Here is a 16,523-nt window from a genome sequence, read left to right as displayed (position 1 = left end):
CTATCACCATAATCCAGTTTTAGAATATTTCCATCACCCCAAAAGTTTTCTCATGCTCATTTACAGTTAAACCTTGCTCCCACTCCCAGCACTAAGTAACCACTGTTTTGCTTTCTGTCACTATCAATTTGCCTTTTCTTGATGTTTCATATAAATGGAATCATCCACTGTAGTCTGTTATGTCTGGTTTCTTTCACTTAGCACAATGTTTTCAAGGTCCACTCATGTTTTAGCCTGTATCAATGATTCATGTTTTTGTTGCTGAATAATATCCCATTGTACGGATATATCCCATTTTATTTATCCATTCATCAGTTGATGTATATATGGATTGTTTCCAGTTTGGGATCATTATAAATAGAGCTGCTATGAACACTCTTGTACGTGTCTTTGTGTGGACTAATGTTTTTATTTGTCTTGGGTAGATCCTAGGAGTGAAATTGCTAGATTGTGTAGTAAATTTATATTTAACTTTTTAATTAAATCATCAAACTGTTTTTCTAAAGTTGTTGTGCCATTTTGCATTCCCACAAGCAATGTCTGAGGATTCTACTTTTTCCACATCCCTGCCAACACTTATTATTTAAAATTGTAATCCAGTGATCCCTCTTCTTGATATTTACCCAAAAGAGTTGAAATCAGAGTGTCAGAGAGGTATCTGCACTTCCATGTTCATTGCAGCACTGTTCACAATAGCCAAGTTATGGAATCCAACTAGGTATCCATCAAGAGACGAATGGATAAAGAAAACGTAACATACATACGCACAGTGGAATACTATTCAGACTTAAAAAAAAGAAAGAAATTCTATCATTTGTGACAACATGGATGGAATTAGAGGACGTTATGCTAAGTGAAGTGAGCCAGCCACAGAAACTCAAATACCATATGTTCTCACTTATATGTGGAATCTAAAACAATAGAACTCCTAGAAACAGAGAGTAGAAGGGTGATTATCCGTCTGGGGTCTGGGAGGAATGGGAAGAGGATGGTGAAAGGGTACAAAACCTCTGTTAGATAGGAGGAATAAGTTTTTATCTGAGATCTATTGCACAGCATGGTAATAGTTAAAAATAGCAGTGTACATTTCAAAACTGCCAAGAATAAATTTGAAATGTTCTCACCACAAAAAATAAGTATTTGAGGTGATGGGTATGTTAATTAGCTTGATTTAATTATTCTAAATTATATTCATAAACCATAACATCACTATGTACCCCATAAATATATACAACTATAATTTGTCAATTTATAATAAAAATTTTTAAATAAATAAATAAATTGTCTCCATTCTAGTAGGAATGATGCAGTATCTCACTGTGGTTTTAATCTGCATTTCTATAATGATGTTGAGCATCTTTGTGAAATATCTGAAACTATAAAATAAAATCTGCTTGTAATGATTACTATGCAATGATGAAATAGAATATTAAAATAATACCATAATTTTTATTTGCCCAGCAACCTCCTTTTAAGGCAGTCAAAACTATTTTCATCATTTTATTATCCATCATTTCATGATCATCATCAAAAAGTATCTATTTATGCATTGGCCTTTCACCAGCAGTTTTGTAGACATGAATCATGCAGGTAAGATTCATGCCGTGCAGGAAAATAGAACATTTTCCTCTGGTTATTTATAGAGCAGTTTTTCTCTTGCTTAGATATATTATCTTCCTATCACAGAAAAAAAAGGTAACAAAAATAAGCTGCTCAAACAAACAAACAAGAAGCCTCTGAGTTCGGTGGATTGTTCAGGGTCCAAATAAAATAAAATAATGGAAAAATCTTAGTAAAGTCTGTAATTTGCATGGCAGGGATGTGCAGTAGCAACAGGGAAGCCAGATGGCCCAGGGTTATCGTAAGTAATTCCTGGTGAATCATGATGCCCCAATCAGAAGCAGAGAGGCCATTAACAGGCCCATGCTTATTGCTGGGAAGGGGCATTTTGTAGGATGTGGTTCTATTCTCAGATTTAATGCTTTCTGTATAGTTACCTAATGGTTTTGCATGTGTGTGTGTGTGTGTGTGTGTGTGTGTGTGTGTGTGTGTGTGTGTGTTTAGAGACAGTGTCTGGCTCTGGCTCTGCACTCTCTGGAGTGCAGTGGTGCAATCAGAGCTCACTGCAGCCTTGAACTCCTGGGCTCAAGCAATCCTCCTGCCTTGGCCTCCCAAATTGCTGGGATTACAGGCATGAGTCACCATGCCCGGCCATATTGCCTCTGTATGTAAAGAGATGAGTTGAGTTCAAGCCTTGGTAAGTTCCTAAGAACCTCGTGGAACCTTCAGAAGAAAGATTTTAGACTTCTCCAGAATCTTCTTAAGAGATTGAATGTTCCAGGTCTCCTTTCACATTTCCGTTTCACATGCCATTCCCAAATGAAGCAAGCTCCAAAGTCCTGTTACAAAATCCCAATTCAGGAAGAATAAAGAGCCCACAGACTGTGGACACTTGCTGAGCCCAACAGCACCTCTGAGAACTAGACCATTTGTAAAGATCTCAAAGAATGGCCTTTTTGGTAACCTTGTTCCTTTTTTTTTTTTTTTTAAGAGACAGGGTCTTGCTCTGTCACCCAGGCTGGAGTGCAGTGGCAGTATCATAGTTCACTGTAACCTTGAATTTAAGCAATGCTCCTCCCACAGCCTCCTGCATAGCTGGGACTACAGGACATGACACCATACCCTGCTAATTTTTAAATTTTTTTATAGAGACAAGGTCTTGCTGTTTCCCAGGCTGGTCTGGAAATCCTGGCTTCAAGTGATCCTCTTGCCTCAGCCTCCAAAGTGCTGGGATGACAGGGGTGAGCCATCATGCCTGGCCAATAACCTTGTTCTTTTCCTCTAGAACTTCTTGGCCCAAACCCCCATACCCCAGTTCTTAGTTTATATTCTGGTTAGAGGACACCAAACATATGCAGGGCAAATGTACAGAAACTGTGCCCTTGCTTCCACTTCTAGAAATATACCCAATGGAAAAGGGTCCATGTGTCCATCAATAGCCATCTACAGGAATGGTCAAGGAAGTGTTATTTCTAATAGCCACAAGCTGGAAACTCCAGATACTTATCCATAAGGGAATGAATGAATAAATGGTGGTGTATTCACACAGGGGAGTTATATTCAGCAATGAGAATGAGCTATCTGCAACTTCACATAATAGTGTAGAAGATTCTCACAAACATGTTAAGGAGAGAAGCCAGACACAAAAGAGCACATACTGTTTGATTCCATTGACAGCAAGTTCGAAACTAGGCAAATGAAATCCACAGTGTTGGAGGGCTGGTAACTTGAAGGGAGCTCAAGGAGTTACCCTGGGGGCTGGCAGTGCTGGTTTTGATCTGGGTGCTGCTTACATGAGCCCACTAACTTTGCAAAATTACAAGTTTTTTGTGATTTATGTAGTTTTCTGTAGGTATATTATTCTTCAGTTAGAAGTTTACATTGAAAAACTAGCCTAGAAAGAAGAAAAGATGGTTTTATTTCCTTCATATTAATATTCATAACAAAATCGCTATGAATTTTCCTTTAAAATATATGCTCTTCAATATGTTCTTCACATAGACCTCTGGGATTTAAAGAGAAATGATAAGCTGGGCACAGTGGCTCTCGCCTGTAATCCTAACATTTTTGAGAGTTTGAGGCAGGGTGATCACTTGAGCCCACGAGTTTGAGACCAGCCTGGACAACATATGGAAACCTCCTCTCTACAAAAATCATTGAAAAAATTAGCTGGGCGTCACAAGCCTGTTGTCCCAGCTACGCAGGAGGCTGAGGCTGGAGGATCCCTTGAGCCCAGTAGTTTCAGACTGCAGTGAGCTCTATGGTCATGCCGTTTGCTCTCCAGCCTGGGCAACAGAGGGAGACCCTGTCTCTAAAATAAATACATAAAAAGAAGGAAGGAAGGAGAGAAGGAAAGGAGGGAGGGAGGGAGAAAGAAAAAAGAAAAGAAAGAAAGAAAGAGAAAAAGAGAAAAGAAAAGAAAAGAAAAAAATGATAATCTTTTACATAATTTCAGAGAGCAGTTTTATGCCTTACTTGAACATCTATCTTAAATAGTCTAGCCTACCAGAATTTACTCCTAAATCCTGAGAAGTATATTTTATGTGAGTGTATTGGCTTGTTGGTGGTATGTGCTTTATATTTTTGCAGACTTCCTTAATAACTAATATTCTGTTCTCCTTGCATGAAGACAATGCCATGAAAATGGACTTTGTGCTGTGCAGTGGAATGTTCCAACAGGGTGTAACGAGTCAGGTATTGCAAGGTTCATCTCAAGTACTGTTGCTCTTCAGGCCAACAGCAGAAATCTCCAAAGCAAGGATTTGCTTATTTCCTGATGCAGAACAAATTTTTCTCTGAGCCACGGTAACTGGATTGTGTAGAAATCAAATCTGTCAGTGAAGGCATTAGTGCTGCACTGTAACTGGGGGAAAAAGGTCTCCACGGTTGGTGCACACAGCCCAGGGGAGTGTGCAGTTGAGACTTCTGGGTTCATTTCAACCTAAAATTTTGAAAAACCAAAAACTTTAAAAGTTTAATTTAGAGCTCTCTTCTTGGCGCTGCCTATGGAGGTGGCAGCCATCTCTTATTCGGCATCATGGCCGCCCTCAGACCCCTCGTGAAGCCCAAGATCGTCAAAAAGAGGACCAAGAAGTTTATCCGGCACCAGTCATACTGATATGTCAAAATTAAGCGTAACCGGCGGAAACCCAGAGGTATTGACAACAGGGTTTGGAGAAGATTCAAGGGCCAGATCTTGATGCCCAACATTGGTTATGGGAGCAACAAGAAAACAAAGCACATGCTGCCCAGTGGTTTCTGCAAGTTCCTGGTCCACAATGTCAAGGAGCTGAAAGTGTTGCTGATGTGCAACAAATCTTACTGTGCGGAGATTGCTCATAATGTTTCCTCCAAGAACCACAAAGCCATTGTGGGAAGAGCAGCCCAGCTGGCCATCAGAGTCACCAATCCCAATGCCAGGCTGCGCAGTGAAGAAACTGAATAGACAGTGCATGTGCACATTTTATTTGTGTTTGAATAAAACCATAAAAACTGCAAAAAAAAAAAATTTAATTTAGAAACCAGACACAAAAGGTCACATATTGATTCCATCTACTTGAAATGTCCAGGATAGGAAATCCAGGGAGGCAGAAAGCAGATTAGGGGTTGCCAGGGGCTTGGGGGGAGGGAGAAATCGAAGTGACTGCTAATGGATATGGGCTTTCTTGGGAGGAGAGGGGAATGAATCTAGTCTGAAATTAGATAGTGGTGATGGTTGTGCAATTTTGTGACTACACTAAAAACTGCTGAATTGTATACTTTAAAAGGGTGAATTTACCAGATGCAGAGGCTCACACCTGTAATTCCAGCAATTCTGTAGGCTAAGGTGGGAGGATTACTTGAAGCCATGAGTTCAAGGCCAGCCTGGGCAACATAAAAAAAATTAACCGAGCATGGTGGTGGGCACCTGTAGTCCCAGCTACAGGGAGACTGAGGCAGGGGGATTGCTTGAACCCATGAACTCAAGGCTGCAGTAAGCTATGATCATGCCTCCGCACTCCAGAGCCTGAGAGACAGAGCAAGACCCTGTCTCTAAATAAATAAATAAACTATACAAATTAAAGATTTTTCTGCCCAAGAAACTGGATTATAAATAATGCAGATAATGCAAGCACAAGCAAGCCACAAGAAAATGGCAAAGCTAAGATCTCTGCTTTTATTGCTAGTTCATCGTCAGCCACATAACAAGGTAAAAAAGATCTGGCAAAAAGTTACGGAAAAATAATTAAAATTATCAAGAACAATAATTGAATTATTAACATATTTTGTCATTGAACCTCAAGCAAAGCATACATTATACTTCAGATATTATCAATTGTATGTTCAAAATCATGTGATCTTCAATACAGCATTTTATAAAAACTTCACTAAACTTAGTAAGTTTAGCAGCCTGTTTGGCAATTCCTTGTATAATACAGAAGTTTAAAAAGAAACATACCACTGGGAAAACACTTTTCTTCCTCCCACAGGAAAACTGGTTAAAATAGCAAATAGAAAAAATTGGCAACCAATTGCAATGCATTGTTTTGTTAGCAAATCCATGGGAAGACTCAAAGAAAATTGGGCTAGAGATGTGAAGAAACCAATATTACAACAAACCATGCAGTGTGGGAGGTCTGAGTACAGTCCTACTACCAACATTTCTAACATGTTTCAGCTTGTGATATCTGCAAGATTCTGTTTCAGTAATGAAATTCAGTAGAAGCTACTTTTTGTGAGCCACTAAAAGAAGGATGTGTCAGAGAAGTCATCCTCAACCATAAGTTACTTCTTTAAAAATGTATATTTTATGGAAAACCTAGCTAAGTGTAACCATAAAATTACTTTTTCAAAATGTATATTTTGCCCAGGTATGATGGTTCACTCCTATAATCCTAGCACTTTGGGAGGCTGAGGTGGGAGGATTATTGGAGGCCAGGAGTTCAACACCAGCCTGGGTAACATAGAGTAACAAGACCTGGCTCTACAAAAAAAAAAAAATTAGCCACGCTTGGTGGTATGCATCTATAGTCCTACCTAATATGGGAGGCTGAACCAGGAAGATCCCCTGAGCCCAGGAGTTTGAGGTTGCAGTGAGCTATGATTATGTCACTGCACTCTAGCCTGGGGGACAGAGTGAGACTCTGTCTCTAAAAAAAAAAAGAGTTAAATATTTTTGAAAATCCTGACAAACTTTAAAAAATATTAAAGGAGAAACTATTTATTTATTTTTGAGACAGAGTCTCACTCTGTTGCCTGGGCTAGAGTGCTGTGGCGTCAGCCTAGCTCACAGCAACCTCAAACTCCTGGGCTTAAGTGATCCTCCTGCCTCAGCCTCCCGAGTAGCTGGGACTATAGGCATGTGCCACCATGCCCGGCTAATTTTTTCTATATATATATATTTTAGCTGTCCAAATCATTTCTTTCTATTTTTAGTAGAAACAGGGTCTTGCTGTTGCGCAGGCTGGTCTGGAACTCCTGACCTTGAGCGATCCTCCGGCCTCGGCCTCCCAGAGTGCTAGGATTACAGGCGTGAGCCACCGCGCCCTGCCAGGAGGAACTATTTAAATCTAAAAATGTCTTAAGCAAAAAGGTGATTATCAAACATTCTTTCTTTTCAAAATATTTATTTTAAGTAGAAATTTATATAATGTACCAAATACAGGAAGACAACCACATGTAAAATAATTAAGTCAAAAACTTTCAGGAATACACTCATTTGGTCATCAAAATATAAAAAAATCAAAATAATTTTACATTAGATATTTTAATTAAAAATGGTGATAGTCCATTCAAGTAACATGGCCAAAGCTGTCATCAACTAAGAAGAGCTATAGCTCTAATCCTTATATATTCATACAAACAGTCCTTATATAATAATCACATATTTTTTTTTATCCAAAAGTGTCCCCTAGACATTCATAACTTTTTCTTTGTTACTCTTATGGAAGTTATTCAGTATTTTTTTTGTTTTTTTATAAACAAATTTTTTTTCAAAATACTACTAAACAACTGTATCAACCCTTGGACAATGGATTAAAATTGGGATTTAATATCTAAATTGTTTTTACAAAAGTAGAAATAGCTAAATAATGAGTCTCAGGTTAAGTGAGAGGTGGGGGTGGGTTACTAATCTATATGAGAATAATCTGTAGTCTGATCAGCAGAGTGACAATGCTCAATGAGCTTCGAAAGTTGGGTCTACCTGATAACAACCAGTGTTGACACAAACCTCTTTGTTCGAGGACCCTTTCTCAAAGGTATGCATGAGTGCACTAAAAAAGAATCCCCAGGAGAAAGAAAAGTAAAAGCTGAGCTCTTGCCATGAGTAGAGTGCTGAGCAGAGGCAGTCTGTGCAGCCCCTAGCCTTGCAGGCCCAGCAGCAGGTGCAAAATGTCCTGGCTTGGCTGTCCCCAAGAGGACAAGCGTAGGGTAGGCCTGGACCCGGGCCCAGGAGGAGCAGCCCGGTGGAGCTGCGGTGGAAGAGAGACCGATTCACTGATTCATTCGTTGGAGGAGCACTCACAGTCCCCTGAGGGGTCATCATGGGGAGGCTGACCCTTACTACAGAAGCCACCTCTTCCACCCGCTGGCCACCCTTGGTGTAAGGGCCGGTCCCTGCTCTTTCCCCCTTGGCTATTTTCCTCCAGACCTTCTGACTCCTGGCAGGGAAGATGGCAGGGCGGGGTTTCTTCCTCTTGCTCCTCATCCTCGGAGTCAGACCCGTCAGACTCATCGTTGTAGAAGTGAATCGTGGCTTGCACTGGGAAACTGGCCAGCACTTTCTCCCCGGATCTCTGCAGGTATTCTTGACGTTTTGAAGCCGGTAGATAAAGTCTAATATTTAAGAAACAAATACACTATTAATCAGCCCGAAAACAGTCCTAAACTCCTTCTAGAGGTTCCTTTTCCCTAGAAGCAGTGAAATCCCCAGTCAGTGTTTTCCTAAATCACCGGAACACGGAACTTCGGGCACCTCATGGAGAGACCTGGTGATGAGCCCCACCCTAGTTCAGAAGTGAGCTGTCACCTGAACGAGCAAATCCAGAATAGAAAGATGTGGTCGGGGAAAAAAATGCAAAGAAAAAAAAGAAAAAAGCTTAAATATATAAACTTTGAAGCTCCTAACTTTCAGGTCTTATGGAATTTAGGATTCTCATAATACATGGAAAGTATTTCAAATACTCTCCCCCTCCCCGTAGTATCTTATCCTTTACTTTTCATTCACTAATTTATTTGAATTTTCTCCTGTGGTCTTCTGAGGAAGTGACAGGGGTTGTCAACTGAGTACTGCTTATTTGCAAAGCTGACTTCAATATCCCTTTTTTTGGATAAAGGAGAACAGAGAGAGAGGAAATACCCTCCTACAAGTAATGTATGACAATTTTTTACTTCCAAAGATTTCCAATAGACCAGTGGTTCTCAACCCACAGAGGACATTTGGCAGTGTCTGGAGACACTTTTGGTTGTCATAACTGAGGGGAAGCTACTGGCATTTAGTGGGTAGAGGCTAGGAATGCTAGCAAACATCCTAAAATGCACAGGATAGGTCCCAAAACAAAGAGTCATCCAGCCCAAAATGTCAATAGTGCCAAGGCTGAGAAATTCTGCAATAGACAGAATGTATAACTAAGACAGAAATATAAGCATTGTTTAGTTTTTAGCCATGTTAAAAATTAGGTATTTATGCTGATGTATTTATAGGTGAATTTGTAAGATATCTGGGATTTGCTTTAAAATATACTAACAACGGCTGGGCACAGTGGCTCACACCTATAATGCCAAGGTGGGAGGATAGCTTGAGGCCAGGAATTTGAGACCAGCCTGGGCAATGTAGCAAGATCCTGTCCGTACAAAAAAAATTGGGAGGTGTGATGACGGGCACCTGTAGTCCCAGTTACTCGGGAGGCAGGAGGATTACTTGGGCCCAGGAGTCTGAGGTTGCAGTGAGCCATGATGACGCTGCTGCACTCTAGCCAGGGTGACAGAGTGAGACCCTATTTCAAAAAGAAAATAAAATATGCTAACAACAGCAACAAAAAGTCGTTGTGGGGTGATAAATATGATCAGATCAGAAGAATGTTGATAACCATTAAGGCCGGTGATTGGGTACATGGCAGTTCAACTGTACTATTCTCTCCACTTTTGTGTATGTCTGAAATCTTCTGTCATAAAAATGTAAAATGAAATTATATATCCGGTGTGCGATGCACAGTTACATGGCCATGGCTTGTGCCTCTGCAGTCATGGCATGCTCAACCGAGCATCAAAGCTTCCCCATTGATTCTATGAGGACTGAAAACCACTAATGTAAGGATACCAGGAAGTCTTCTTTCTAACCAAGCCGAGGGGCTCTGAATTTCATCTCTAGAAATGAGTGTCTTTAGGATATATTAAAGATGTCTAGGGTAACATTCCAGGGTGTCCAGGGCAAAAACACCCCGAGGAGTGGTTAATTTTGGTGAAGGAAATGAGAGATCGAGAGAGAGAGAGAGCGAGTGAATAAGACAGATAAAAGCTCTAAAATGGATGCAATGTGGGCAGGATACAGCAGTGAAAATCCTGGGCACTGTCAGGACCATGGACGCACAGCTGAGAGGCTGGAGGAAAACACTCCGTGGAAGGCGCTCTGCACCGGCTGTGCCGGAGCCGGCTCCATCCCTCACTTACTCAACACACAGATCCTGAAAGTCTGCTTTGCACTAGACAATACATTAGCTTATATCCTGGAAGAGAAACAGAAATGTACCTCAATATCTAAGTGAATAAATAGATATGCATATCCAATTCATATGCGATTAAATTTAACACAAGGTATAACATGTAATGAAAAGTGTAAATGAAAGGTATACAGAAAAGAGAGAGGCCAATTGCACCTTGCAGCCAAAACACCAAATGAATGAACACATGGTTTCCAGAAACCCAACAAAATATCCTGAAGTTCCTTGGTCTGAGGAAACTAAATAATATCAAAGAATATATTGAATTATTTTCCACTTTGTTGAAAATTTATATGGTTGAAGACACGAAAGTGTATTAATGCTTCTGTTAAAAGGAAGTTACCGATTTCTTAGTGTGAAGTCGTATATTACCTTACAGGATGCTGAAACCCAAAGGCTCCCTTTGATCCAAAAGTTTGTTGGGCAGCTCCGGGCTCAGGCTGTAAAGACAGACACATCCAAACACAGATACAGTCAAGGAGCCTCTGAAGTTTTAAAAAATAGAGTCTCAGTAGTCTGCAATTGTTCAGTACCAATTTTAGAGAGTTCAAACACCTTAGCAGTAGCTGATAAGCCCCTGTTCCCTTTACTGTGGCCCAAAATGTCCCAGGCGCTGTGCGAGATTCAAAGATGGAAAGGGTGGGATACAGGGCCTTGGTCCAGGCACTTTACAGTCTAATGGGGAGAGGTGCACAAGTGTGCGAATGACTAAGCTGCAAAACATAACATGGTAAGACACTCATGACTCTAAGTGGGGTGAAGGATCAGGAAAGGGTTCATGCAGGGCCTGGCAGTGACATCTGTGGCACATGGGTGCAAGATTCTGAGGCTATTCTGGCAGAGGAGAGCATCAGATTCAGAGGGGTGAGAAAACAGAGGGCACAGGCAAGGAACATTGGGCAGCCTAGTGTGGCACCAATGAGATGCTGTGATGCTCAGAGGGCTTGATGGCAGAATGTGGTGAATACCCACTACTGAATTTAGGTCTGATTCTAGATACAGGCACTGCCGACTGATTTTTGAGCCAGGGAGTTCAACAATCAGATCTGTATTTCAAGGACAGTGGTGGCCACTAGCAGAGGTGCATAGATCACGTTGGTGAAGAAAGGAAGGTACCAGTCTCGGCAGGAGGTTATAAAGATATGAGTAACAGCGATCGGAAAGGAAAGGAAGGGCAGAGTCCAGGCACACTTCAGGAGCATCCAAAGGTTGGTGACCACTTGAGTAGCAGGAGCCAAGGAGAGGGGCAGCTAAGGACAACATTAGTGAAGACAGGACATAGTAGAGAGCCAGGCCTGTCCATGCTAACCTCTGATCAGGGTCACGGGGAAGGTGAGGGAACGGTCACACTCTACCTGTCCAGGGTTGATCCTGTTCTGCCCAAACCCTTGAGGGTGCTGGGCCGGAATAGATGTGGCCTGAAATGTAGCCAGGTTATCCCAGAGGCTGAGAAGCCAGAAATTGTCATTTGATCTTGAGTCTCTGAAAGCTTAGTTACTGCGGAGAGTGGGGAGTGGGGCGCTCTGGACCATGGTGGGATGACCTGAAAATGAGCTGAGATGGGCTGGGGCAGTGGATCTGAAAGACCGAGCTCTTGGAGTCCATGGAGTTTAGTGGGACCCAGATCAGGGACCTTGGGAAGGGGGTTGTGTGTGTACTTAACATCTGCGAGCAAATCAGCCTGCGGGGAGCCTCTGCAGACAGGATGCCTTATCAGCCACATTTCTGCAATACACTGATGAGCTAAAGGAAGTACAATGAGGTTCTCTGGAACAAAATCTTTTCCATAAAGTTGTTCACTTTTGGGGGCTCCAGGAAATTACTTCTGTGTTAAGCTCTGTTTGCAGTTATAAAATGCTCCTCAGGCTCCATCACCACAAGCAATCCTGTCCTGCTAAAGACAATTTTACACTCCGAGATGGGACAGGGTCCACCTGACATGCAGACTTTGGTGGACACCAAAAGGCAATGGTAGGTGGCACAGAGAAAAAGTAGGTTCTTTAAAGCGTCTGGTTCCAGCCAGCCTCTGTGAAATATACAGTACACCTTTATAAACTTTAAAAACTTTATGCCACAAACATTTACAGCTTTAAAAATTTTACACCACAAATATCCTGATTATTTGCCAGAAGGGTCTTATTCAAGATCCTTTTCTGATGAGGGAAATGTCTAGATATTCACATATCATAATTAAACACAGGAACAGAAATGTATACAAGGTAGGCTCTGTGTTTAAGGTATATAGGTATGTGTGTGTGAGCGTGTTTTCTTCCTTTTTTTTTTTTCTTTTTCTTTTTATTTTAGAGACAGGGCCTCACTACTACGTTGCCCAGACTGGTGTTGAACTCTTGATCTCCCCTCTTGGCCTCTGGGTGTCTTTTCTCAAGAGCAAGAGAACAGGCGTGAGCAGGGACACTTCCAGCCAGGCTGGGTCTTCTCCCACGTGTGCCTCTGACCCAGGGCCAAGGCCGAGGCTGGGGAGACCGGCAGATAGGACAGGCCCGAGAGAACGAACAGTCCCTGACCTCTTCCAGGAAACTGCCTCGCTTGCAGTGCCGGCAAGTGGCCAACAGGGAAATGCAACCGAGGTCAAGAACGGTCTAGGTTTTCCAGGCAGGAGAGGGAGATAGCTGTCTAGGTGGGCTAGGAGCACCAAGTGGGTAACGGTGGCCCCGCTGCTCAGGACACAGGGCCTTGAGGCCTTCCCTCAAATTTAGATTTTATTCTAATTTTTATCTGCTTGCCGGGAGTCCTGGTACAGGTCACCAGGCCATAGTCCCCCTCACCCCCCGCTCCCCGCCAATGCATTTCTTGAGTACTGAACGGTGCTCTGGAGCCCAGGAATTCTCCCGCTTTGTCGGGAGAGGGCGCTGTTGAGCAAGACGTGTTCCCTCCGGCGCGGGGCTGCGGAGAACCGCGTGCGGTGAGCACAGCCCCCATGGAACACCCATTCTCCCTCTACCCAAATCCATGGACACAACTCTTCCTCCAGGGTGACAGGCAACTGATCGACGAGAGTTGCTACAGCTTAACATTTCTCTGCAAGCAATCTTCATTTTTCTCACAAATGGCCTTCTCATAAATAGAAAAAACCAAACACCACCTCCCTTACTTATGAAGTGTGCTATGGTATTTCCATTCTTGCAAACAACTGCTAGGCTCCACACACATTTCATTTAAAAGAAAATTGGATAATTATAAACATGTATATTATCTCTCACACAAGCACCCTTAAATCTTTTAAGAACTTAAGTTTGAATGCAAAAGAAGGAATTATTTTACATTATTTAAATATTACATGTAAGGATAATTTAGGCTCAAAAATCATATGCTTGTTAATTTGACATAGATTTTATTTACTTCATTCTTTAAAGTAAATAACAGTAACTGAACTAAAACTCCCAATATTCAGATTAATTTAATACAATAGACTAAATATCAAAATATGGTGAAGGAATGCTTTTCCACACCCAAGTTTTCTTACTGTATTCCAAATAACTGCACGATCAGCCATATACCACATGCATTATGTAAATTAAATACATGGTCCTTTCCAGCCTTATTAATGCCAGCATTTTAAGTAACTCACCAAAAAAAAAAAATCAATGAAAGTCATCAATTTATATTTTAAACATATTTTAAATGTTTGTTATATTATATAACAAAGGAAAGGTAAATTCTATGAAAGCAAGTCATTACATCAATAAGTATAAAGCAATTTAGTTACCGATGCAGGCTAACAAAAGAATAGTAGTGGCAATTAATCTTTGCCCACAAAGCACTCGGCTTGAGTGTATTTGCTCAGACAACATGAGTTACCCCAGGAGTGCTTGCAGACAGCGCCAAAAGTGCTTCAGAAAGGGCCAGACGGCGGGTGAGGGCTTTTAACTGCAACTTCTGGGCTCCTCGGATGGGGCTCTGCCCTATTTGCACTGTGTAGCACCAGCTGAGAGCTAATGGCATACTCAGCTTTTTTTCTAAGGTGAGAGACTGTGACAGCCTTCTCCCCTCCCCTCTCTACCTGCTGGTTTGCAGAAGAAACCCCAACATAGAAGAAATCCCTTATAATTCCCATGAAACAGCTATGCCATGGTGGCTTTGCTTTTCAAGAAAGGAGAAGCCATCAGGAGCCCAATCTATAATGTGACTCAGGTCTGAGTAATACCTTACTCATACAGGCTCCCAGCCCTCGAGGCACTTAATGGGTTAGATGTCCCAGGAAGGGATGTGTGGAGGAGGACTTTCACGGTCCCTTTATTTTAGAGATGGTGCCACTTTCTGGCTGGACGGGTTAACTTCAACGCCCACATTTAACCTTACCCGGCTTCCAGTTGCGATCAGCTCAGCATCTCCGGCTGTCAGGGTCCAAGGTCTCCACGGTGCGGGGCTGGAATGCAAGCACCAGTAGACAAAAGACATTTCTGCTGTCTTTTAAAATTTTGAGAGCTATTCTCATTTCTAGTGTCTGCCTGAAAAAGAGTCACTGGACAGCCCAGAATGTTCCCCCAAGCTCTCGATCTGTGTTTTTCTTTCCCTATGCACTCCCAGTTCTCTGGCTTCAATTAGGTTTTGAGAGCGTAGGTCCCAAATCTAACACTATTATTAGGGTACACATTAGCTGAGGGATTTCTCTCCCAACTAATCCTGGCTGGATTCTCCAATTCTGGACTTCCCACTATAGCTGGCTACTTTGACGCTTTCAGGGGTGGGGAACCTGCGGCCTCAAGGCCACATCTGGCCCTCCAGATCCCCAAGTTCGGCCCCTCGACGGAACCCAAACTTTATCAAATCCCTTTATTAAAAGGATTTGTTCTGTAAAATTTGGATTCAGTTAAAAGGCCGCACTCAAGGATCCAGAAGGCCACATGTGGCCCCAAGGCCTCAGGTTCCCCACCCTGCCTCCATCACAGAAAGATTTTGATTCTACAGAGATGATTTTATAGAGTTCTACGACGCAAAAAAGGGAAAATCCGTTTCTCCTCTTTGGCTACCTGGCCCAACCAACCCCTTCTCTACCTCCCCGACTAATTTGATTTCCTTAAACCAGCCCTTTTTTACTTGAAAAAGGGCTGGTAACAGAGACAGCGAGCGCTGATCCCCAAGCGCAGGGAAACCAAAGACGGCCACCAAGAAAGTGACAGTCAAAGTGAGGGGATCCCTGCCCAAGGCTCGCTTACGGTTCCGGAAACTTCAGTGTTTCCCAGCCGGGTAAATTGAGATCTTTTATAAACCGAAGTGTTGGCCCATTTCCTTGCTGCGTACCGCCTGAGCCTCCGCAGTTCCGAGCTGTACGTTGGAGCCCAGAGGTGGGCGCCGGTCTCTGTCCCGGCTGAGGAACTTGCTCGGCGTCGCCGTCGAGCTCGGGGTTCCGCCCGGCCTCGGGGTTTCCGCGTCGCCGCAGCACCCGCTAGCTGCGCTCCCCGCACCCACACGGCGCGCGCCTCTCCACGCGTCCGCCTGTGCCGTGGGGACACCCTCACCTGTCTGGCCCGCGCGGTGGCGGTGGCCTCCGGGGCCTGTCCTCGGGGCAGTGACAGATGCTCCCCTGAGCCTCCCGAGCTCCGGCGGCCGCGGCCTCGGGTCTCATGGTGCCCGCGGAGCCCACGCCACTGTAGCGGCGCCCGCCCCCAGCCCGCGCCTCTCTCCGCTCGGGCGAGCGCACTCGCCTCCCCGCGCGCCGGGCGCCAGGTTTAAAACCGGGGGCGGGGCGGGGAGGGGACACAGGAAACAGCCGGGAGTGGGGGGGGGACAGGAGAGCTCCGAGAGGGGTTGTGGAGGGGGTCAGCGGTGGCAAAGGAGAAGCCCGGGGAGGAGGAGGGGAGAGGACAAGAGAAGTTCCCGGTGGGGACAGGGCAAGCTTGGGATGGGGAGGGGACAAGAAAAGCTCAAGGAGGGGGCGCCGCGTGGCCGGGCGGGGGAGAGGGGTGTCAAGGTGAGGATTTGGGGAGGCCCAGGCAAAGGTGGGGAAGAGACAAAGGAAGACGTGGGAGGGGGCGCCAAGGGCTGGGCGAGGAAGTTCGGGGCGGAGGCGGCGGGAAGTGACAAGGGAAGCGCAGAGAGCGCAGGCAGGCACGGGGGGTGACATGGCGTTTCTATAGGGCGCGCTCCCTGCGGGATGGGGGGGCAGCCTGAGTTCTGGGGACCCACGTGGACCCGGAGAGCCTTCAGGAGTGGACTGCGGGCGCCCGGGACGCCCCGACCTCGGGGCTTGAACCCGCGGCGGAGCGGGCGGAGTGGGCGCGCGCGGATACTTCCAGGCGACGC

General features: G+C 44.0%; 1 protein-coding gene and 1 pseudogene across 1 annotated transcript; one reads left to right on the top strand and one right to left on the bottom strand.

Moving 5' to 3' along the window:
* The first annotated feature begins 4,566 nt into the window (after positions 1-4,566).
* On the top strand, positions 4,567-5,068 carry LOC123630733 (annotated as a pseudogene).
* Positions 5,069-7,186: 2,118 nt separating this feature from the next.
* On the bottom strand, positions 7,187-15,940 carry RIPPLY3 (ripply transcriptional repressor 3). Its single transcript, XM_045540656.1, has 4 exons — positions 15,740-15,940; positions 14,580-14,646; positions 10,632-10,699; positions 7,187-8,376 (listed from the first exon to the last, which is right to left on the bottom strand). Exons 1-4 carry the CDS (start codon positions 15,844-15,846, stop codon positions 8,043-8,045), a joined length of 576 nt encoding a protein of 191 aa, XP_045396612.1. The 5' UTR covers positions 15,847-15,940; the 3' UTR covers positions 7,187-8,042.
* Between the last annotated feature and the right edge of the window lie 583 nt (positions 15,941-16,523).

Source organism: Lemur catta, chromosome 1, assembly GCF_020740605.2.
Source record: "Lemur catta isolate mLemCat1 chromosome 1, mLemCat1.pri, whole genome shotgun sequence".
Taxonomy (NCBI): Eukaryota; Metazoa; Chordata; class Mammalia; order Primates; family Lemuridae; genus Lemur; species Lemur catta.
The sequence above is the reverse complement of the archived record's forward strand: the minus strand, read 5'-3'. Positions and strand labels throughout refer to the sequence as shown.

Bases quoted from the DNA above. Each gene is read 5' to 3' on its own strand.
- RIPPLY3 (XM_045540656.1), bottom strand. From the start codon at position 15,846: ATGAGACCCGAGGCCGCGGCCGCCGGAGCTCGGGAGGCTCAGGGGAGC. The intron at 14,647-15,739 runs GTGAGGGTGTCC...CTTGCATTCCAG, and splicing joins CCACCGCGCGGGCCAGACAG to CCCCGCACCGTGGAGACCTT. The intron at 10,700-14,579 runs GTAAGGTTAAAT...CTGTCTTTACAG, and splicing joins TGATCGCAACTGGAAGCCGG to CCTGAGCCCGGAGCTGCCCA.